We start from the raw sequence: 7,834 nt of genomic DNA, 5'->3' as shown, positions 1-7,834 counted from the left end.
ATGCAAGCGTGCGAGGGCAGCTCCGCCGGACGCCGGGCCTTCGACAGCATCTGTCCGAATAGGATGCTGGACCTGTCCCGGCGGTCCCTCGGCAAGCCCGGGAAGCCGGAGAGGAAGGTGGGGATGCCCGCTGCGGTCCTGGCTCTGGGAGAGTCTACCAGCCCAGCTTCCTGAACGCTGACCTGCATTCCCCGTTTCTGTGCCCGGCTAGTTCGTTCCTCCGTGGAAGTCCTTCCCAGGATGCGGCGGTGGCAGCCCAGTGTCGGTGTACGAGGACCCCCCGGACGCAGAACCCGCTCCGCTGCCAGGTGAGCCCCGAGGCACCTGCACAACCCGATTATCCAGGCCGGGTGGGTGCCGCGCACACGGTCCGCAGCCCCCTCTCCCCCTGGTTCCGAGGTCCTCATTGAAGGTCCTGGCAGCGACCTGACAGAGGCTTAGGGTTCGCTGGGTGCCTGTCTCCGATCTCCCCGCGCAGCTCTCACCACCATAGACCTGCAGGACCTTGCAGACTGCACCTCGCTACTCGGAACCGAAGCGCCTCCTAGTGGTGATTCTCCCGCACCTCAGGTACTCTTTCCTTGCGTGGATCCTAGCTAACTACCGACCCGACCGGAAAACTGATGCGTTTATTTCCTCAAAGGTCTCAAGATGGACTGAGAGCACAGGTGCATTGAGCAGAGTGTAGGAAGTCAAGCCTCCCAGATCCCAAATTCCTCTTCCTTCCTAGTATGTTATCAAGTTCTAGTTTCCAGAGCCGGTCTGGCTAACTTTTACCGCAGGGCCCCTTGTCATTCGTCTGAACAAAGCAACTCGGAGCTGGTGGCTGAGGGACTGTGTGAGTGGACATACCTGTCTCGTCACCCACTTCCAGCCCCCGGGGAACCATTTGTATTTCGTGGGTACTAAAGAAGTATGGAAGTCACTGGGGAAAAGGACAAAGGACTCTGTAAACAAACTAGTGTGAAAATGACCCTCTTCAGAAATGGACATTGGGCACTTGGCTGCTCTAAAAATCTTACTCTGCTCCTCCCAAAATTCTAGTCTTTTGCCATCTTGGAGAAGAGAGACTCCCCCCTCCCTTTCCCTCTCAATATGTCATCTTAACTCATCCAATGTCCACATCTTGCCATCGATGACACATCTCAGCCAGAGTCATCTCTCAGCTCTGGTATCTTAGAAACCAGGGTTTTATCAGGTGAAGGCTAAGTCGACAGGAAGATGTACTTCCAGTTCCCTAACAACAAGTGCTGGGACCATAAAGTCCATTGGAACAGACCCAGTACAGAACTCTGAAGAATTCTACCACAAGGTAGTTGAGTAACATTTCTAAGGACTCCTCTACTAGGCTTTTACAACCTTGGAGAGAGCTCAGGGTGACTCAGAACAGGTGGTGCCCTGGAGTAGAATCTTAAGGCAAGTGGTGGGAGTGGCGACTGCCCTGCAGAGGGTGCTCGGTTCTTCCTAGATCTGATGAGGTTCCAGTAAGGAAAGACAGACCTGGGCTCTCCTCACCTGACCCAGAGTCCTCAGTGTCCAGCAGGCGCTTAGGTCATCTGTCTTCTTTCTTTCAGGAGGGAATCTGGTACTTTGAAAATAGGGCCAGATAGGGTTAGAATCGTGGTAAGTGATTCTATGTCCAAACATATGACTAGTAAAGGGTGGCTTTAAGGAGAACAAAATGATTGATACAAAGATGAGAATCAATAGTGGAATCAGTGAACATTTCTGGTGGGTGTCTGGGATAGATCCCTTCACACCATGGTCCTAGAGATTCCCCTTCCCCTTCTGACACTGGCCTCCAGGGGTGCCTAAAAAGACAGACAGTGAGGGAACCAGGAGAGAGGAACGGCTCAGACACTGGCTGGCCACTGGGGAGTTGAGCAATTTATCTTCTCCCCCCAGCTTCTGATTCTCTTCTAATAGAAGAGGAAACATTCTGTGGGCTCTGCCTACTTTACACACAGTTGGAGATATTAATTGAGAGGTTATGTAAGAAAGAAAACGCCAACTCCCAATGCCCATCTCTTAAGAGAATTTGGAAAATGCCTGGACTCCCACCATTTATTTATTTATTTATTACCATTTTCTTCTCTCAGGGACCTGGGAACCCTGGCCAGGCAATATGGAGGTGCATCCCACCATAGGAGAAAAGCCACCTCTGACTTTTAAAGACCGTGAAAACAACACACACACACAAACTAGACACCGCCACCTTTCTCCTTCCTTTATGGGTGAAGTGGTTTTAGCACTTTAAGCCCCTAGCCTTTGGAGGCCTTTGTGCCACCTCTCTGCCATTAGACAGGTGAGGGTGTCGGGGTTGCAGTTCTGTGGGTGCATAGAGTGTCAAAGGAGTCAGGGTAGCTGTCTGATGGCTCACTTATGCGGAAGCTCAGATCACTGTCCTAACGCCAGCTGGGCTGGCACAGCCAGAGGCTCGACTGTGGTATTTGAGACTTGCAGGAGCAGAACTCACAGGCTGCAGCCTAACCCACTAGCCAACCCAAGGCCACGGGTGAATGAAACTTGAGTTTCCTGGTTGTGAACCAGAGTGTGTGCAGACTAGCGTTAAAACCTCTGAGGACGTCCATCTGTCTAGAATTGTTCTCTGAAGGCCGGATTCAGTGTTGAGTGACTCACATCCTTGGTTTGTTTTAGAATCCCTCCTTGCAAACTGAAGCCGATTTCAACCTGCAGAATTTCAGAGATGCGGTGGATGACCTCATTGCAGGCAAGTGCTGTCCCCCTTGTCCCCCTTTGCAGTTCAATGACAGGGGTATGACACCAGGGAGTCAGAATAGGGATCTAGGATATCCTCTCCCTTCGATGGGGGAAATCACATTGCCTGGTCTTTAGTGCTTCTATGACTTCCCAGTGTGGGTTCTGGGAATAAGGTCCCTATATTGTGATGGGATGGGACAGAAGTTAAGGAAGTTAAGTCTGCAGAGGAGCAAAACATGTATGTTTTCTGTGCTCCAGCATGCTTGCCTGATTTCCTTCAGGTTAGCTCAGCAGGTATGTAGAGCGCTTGGTGCATATGAACAAAGCACCAAGAAAGACAGGCGACCATGGACTTTGCCTTATGAAGAAAACTCATACAAACCCAACTGTCTGGGTGGCATTTGCCCTGTGGCACTGTGCCAACTGTGCACGGTCTGGGGGCAGCCAATCCAGCTCTTGCTTTCTCCCAGATTCATCCTCTTTGACATCGCCTCCCCTGACCGACGGTGACTTCCCCTTTTCCCCTTGTGACGTTCCGTCTTTTGGGTCCTGTCTCTCGCCATCGCTGGAACCACCTGCCTTGGGGTCTCCACTGCTACCCCCACCGCCTTGTGCTCCAGACCTGCCACCACCACCAACGGAGCAGTACTGGAAGGAGGTGGCTGACCAGAACCAGAGGGCACTCGGGACTGCTCTCATAGAGAATAACCAAGTAGGGACACCGGTGGCTGGGAATTTTGGGATAGAGACAGGGTCTGGTGTAGAGCAGAAGTCTGGAGTTGTAATGGCTGGGATGTGCTTTCTGTGGACTCAGTGGTTCTCATAGCTGGGATTGCTCCATGGCCCAACCTGGTTCTGCACTTGCTAAATTGAGCTGATCGAATCCCACCTCTTCTTTGTCCAGTCCCAGCTCCCTCCTCTCCTCCTCCTCTCCTCCTCTCCTCTCCTCTCCTCTCCTCTCCCTCTCCTCTCCCTCTCCTCTCCCTCCCCTCCCCCTCTCCCCCTCCCTCCCTTTCTCCCCTCCTCTCCCTCCTTTCCTTTCCTTTCCTTTTCAAGATAAGGTCTCAAGTAGCCTGGCCTCGAACTCCCTAGTTAGCTGAAGGTGTCCTTGAACTCCTGAGACTTGCATCACCATTTCTGGCTTATGTGTTACTGGGGATCTAAATCCCATGCAATAACTACTCTATCAACTGAGCTGCATTTCCAATCCCTGTCTATTTCTTGCACTCAACTGTGTAGCACACACAGGCATGCCTAGAACTTTGATCCTCCTGCCTCAGTTTCCCCTAGTGCTGAGATTATAGATGTGCACCACTGCTCTCGAATCCCACCAATTGGTAATACTACTAACAATATTTATGGACAGTTTTTTACGTGTCTAACTCTGTGCTTATTAATTTACTTTCTCCTCTCAGTTGATACAACACAGAGCTGAACAATCTCACTAGTCCCATTTTATAGATAGATAAACGGAGACATAGGATGCTTGACTTTCAGAGGATCTGTTGACCAAATAAGTACTCTTGACTACTACCCAACAACATACTAACTTTAATTGAGATACAGTTTATTGAAGTGCTTCCGTTTTTGAAAAAGTCAAATAATTGGCTATTGTCAGGCTAATAAAGGTCCGTGGATCCTCGGTCCTGATATGATGTCAGAGTCTGATTAATTTCTGAAGAGCAGCCCCAGCACTGTCGTTTCTGTCTGATGCTAGATCTCCTGTTGCAGCTGCACGTGACACTGACGCAGAAACAGGAGGAGATAGCCTCGCTCAGGGAGAGGAACGTGCAGCTCAAAGAACTCGCTTGCCGGACCCGGCACCTGGCCTCAGTGCTGGACGTAAGTGGACCAGCGCGCGGGACACGGTTGGAACTATGACAGTGACCCTGTGTTGGACCCCTGGGTGTCCCTTGTGTAGCGCGCACCTGACTCTTCCAGCGTGGCCCCAGGCGAGTCTCCCTGGCTCCAGCGCTCTTCCCCATCTTTCACAGAAGCTGATGATCACGCAGTCTCCGGCCGAGCCCTTCCAGCTCAAGGCAACGACGAAAAGGAGCCTGGAGGAGCTGTTCTCTGCCACGGGGCAAGCCGGGCAGGGTTGCGCGGAAGTGGACGCCATCCTCAGGGACATCTCCCAGCGCTGCGAGGAAGCCCTGCAGAACCGTGACCCAAAGCGGCCCCGGCTTCAGCAGGAGCCCGACAGCAAGGATTGCAGCACCAGGAACCTCCATGGTGTCTTCCGAGGGCTGCGCACCGACTGCGGCGCCAGCTCGGTGAATCTGAGTCACAGTGAGCTGGAGGAAGGCGGTTCCTTCAGCACGCCCATCCGCAGCCATAGCACCATCCGCACTCTGGCCTTCCCCCAGGGCAAAGCCTTCACTATCCGGACAGTCACCGGCGGTTACAAATTCCGCTGGGTCCCCAGCTGATCAGGGATGTGTTTTCCCCTAAAACACTGCCCTGTGTGCAGAGGGAAGCGTCTGTCAGCAAGTGGGACTAGCTAGAAATATTTCCCACATCCGGTTTCCAGAATTCTCTGCAAGCAAATGCCACTCCGAAACTTTTTTTTTTTTTCCCAGAAACAGCCGTGTCTTGCAGTGCAGTCTTACCTGTGCAGTGGAGTTCTGCTCCGAAGCTGTGTACTGTTCACCTTATCATGGTGAAATTGTGTGTGTACACACGCACACCTGAGGCTAAGCACACATCGCAGTCAAACTTAGAAGTATTTATTTTCTAGTGCTTTGATATTTGTTTGTTTGTTTGTTTGAGACAGGTACAGGAGGCACATAGCCCAGGCTGCCTCAGACTTATTATGATTGCTTCTTTTTCTTTCTGCTTCCGTTTCTGGAGTGCTGGGATTACAGGTACTCACCACCATAACTGGCTGTTTTAGCCTTCTTTTTTTAAAGTCATAGAGTAGTCTAGATTTGTAAGAAGAGAGAAAGTGCAAGGAATGACGTGATTTTTCCACTAGAGGAGAATCATCCAATCACAGTCATTTAAGGGTTCCGGATTCAAAACCCTGTGATCTGGGTGTTTCAACACATCACCCAATTCCCCCATCTTCAGAGTACACCTACCTAAACTACCGGAAAATGTTCCTTCAGTTGGGAAAACAACGACAACACCACCACCCCCTAAACAACCTGGCAGTTGTGGAGCATGCCCACCCTAGCGATGCAGTGGCCATCCAGCGAGGCAGAGGCAGGCAGAGTTCCAGGCCAACCTGGTCTAACAAAGTGAGTTCCGGGACAGCCAAAGTTATGCAGAGAACCCTATCTTGAAAAGCAGAGAAACAAAACCAGGCAAGGCCACACAATTAGGCAAACGCTGATGCAGGACAGGTGCTAAACACATTTGTTTGAAATAATCATCCTATAATTTTGCAAGAGTTAGAAGTGCTTGCTGCTCTCAGAGAGGGCTTGGACTTCAGTACCCAGAATCCATTTCAATGGCTCAGAATGGGGCGCTCCAGTCCAAGGAGCGGGGAGGGAGGGTGGTATCTGACATTCTCCTCTGGTTTTTGTGGGCATCTGTATACTCCTGGGCCACGCACTCATGCACATGCGCGCGCGCGCGCGCACACACACACACACACACACACACACACACACACATACACACATGCACACTGAGTCATAAAAGCAAAATTCTTTTTTTTTTTAATTTATTTATGTTTCATGTATGTGAGTACACTGTTGCTGTCTTCAGACACACCAGAAGAGGGCTTCGGATGCCCATTACAGATGGTTGTGAGCTACCATGTGGTTGCTGGGAATTGAACTCAGGACCTCTGGAAGAGCAGTCAGTGCTCTTAACCCCTGAGCCATCTCTCCAGCCCCGCAAAATTCTTTTAAAAAGATTTATAGCAATGTTTCCATGCATTCAACTTTATCAGTGCAAACAGAACCACCTCCAAACCAAACTTAGTTAAGAAGAAAGGCTGGTCGAGTTAAGCAAATGATGCGTACTACGCAAACTGGGCCACTCACCATACCTCATGTGGCTAGATCTTCTAAGCAAGGTGTACTGAACTTCCCTTCATTCTTCCTGTTGTTTGCGGGTCCCCCCCCCCCTGTTCTGAAATCACCCAAATGGCGTATGTCATATGTGATTTCTCTCCACCTCCACAGGCTCGTTCTGTGGGCTCTCCCTCCTCCTGGGGCTCAGCTGGGCAAGCGTCCAGATGCATTGCACCACAGTGCACAGCTGGCTCTTCAGTCTGAGTGGTAATATATGGTAGCAGGTGGGTTGGTTAAGGCAGCAAGACCCGCTCCTCCGGTCTGTTACGTGTACTGTTATCTGTACTTAAATAGCCATTTAGAAACAAACAAAAAAAAAAATGATAAAACAGACCACATTTCCTCATATTTTGTCTAACAAATGGACTGAAAAAGTGGGTTGTTCAGACTTTCCTCCATAGGCTCAAATATACAGTTACCACAGGTCAAGATCAAACAAAACAAACTCCGAAATGAACAAACAAAACCTTTTACACCCATCACAATGAACACCGGCTCTCCCGCTCTCTGACTCTCAGAGTGAATTACCTTCAGTGGCCACAAACTACAAAAGAGTATCTGTAGGCTTCTTTTATATCTCGTGCTTATATTTTAAATAATCAAACTTCTATCACCTTTCATTTTACAGTTCTATAACTGCCATGCAGTTCCATTTTCTGTTATTGTTTCCCTCGTGGAAAGGTTTAATGAGAGAAGAAGAGTAGAAGAGGAGAGGAGTAGAGGCTGGCCATGAGCCGTGGAGGGAAGGGGGGAGGGGAATGGGGAGAGAGGGGACAAAGGGAAGAGCACAAGAGGGCAAGAGAAGAGCTACTTTCTGCTATTTAAAAAAATATATATACATATATATTTTTTATTATTTTTAGAAATTCATATTTATACAATGTGTTTTGATTGGATTCACTTCTTATTCTTCCCTAACTCTGCTGAGGTCCACCCCCACTCCTCGCCCCATTTTAACTTCCTGTCTTCCTCCTCCTTTTCTATATAACCCACCAAGTCCAATTGTCCTTCATCCTTGTGGAGAAAAAGCTCTCTTCTGAACTATTGGCACAAAGAGCCGACTTACCATCAGTCAGCAGTAGAATCTAGAA

At 49.7% G+C, this 7,834-nt stretch overlaps 1 protein-coding gene across 1 annotated transcript; it reads left to right on the top strand.

Moving 5' to 3' along the window:
- On the top strand, nucleotides 1–5,150 carry Mcidas (multiciliate differentiation and DNA synthesis associated cell cycle protein). The gene is made up of 7 exons (XM_032896858.1): nucleotides 1–117; nucleotides 212–308; nucleotides 479–570; nucleotides 2,659–2,731; nucleotides 3,192–3,433; nucleotides 4,453–4,563; nucleotides 4,716–5,150. Exons 1-7 carry the CDS (start codon nucleotides 1–3, stop codon nucleotides 5,148–5,150), a joined length of 1,167 nt encoding a protein of 388 aa, XP_032752749.1.
- The last annotated feature ends 2,684 nt before the right edge of the window (nucleotides 5,151–7,834 follow it).

The sequence above is a fragment of the Rattus rattus genome, chromosome 3 (genome assembly GCF_011064425.1).
Source record: "Rattus rattus isolate New Zealand chromosome 3, Rrattus_CSIRO_v1, whole genome shotgun sequence".
Taxonomy (NCBI): domain Eukaryota; kingdom Metazoa; phylum Chordata; class Mammalia; order Rodentia; family Muridae; genus Rattus; species Rattus rattus.
Note: the sequence above shows the minus strand (reverse complement) of the source record. Positions and strands in the feature narration are given on the sequence as shown.

Coding starts and splice junctions, on each gene's coding strand:
- Mcidas (XM_032896858.1), top strand. CDS start 1: ATGCAAGCGTGCGAGGGCAGCTCCGCCGGACGCCGGGCCTTCGACAGC. Junction 118..211: donor CCGGGAAGCCGGAGAGGAAG/GTGGGGATGCCC, acceptor GTGCCCGGCTAG/TTCGTTCCTCCGTGGAAGTC. Junction 3,434..4,452: donor CTCTCATAGAGAATAACCAA/GTAGGGACACCG, acceptor CTCCTGTTGCAG/CTGCACGTGACACTGACGCA.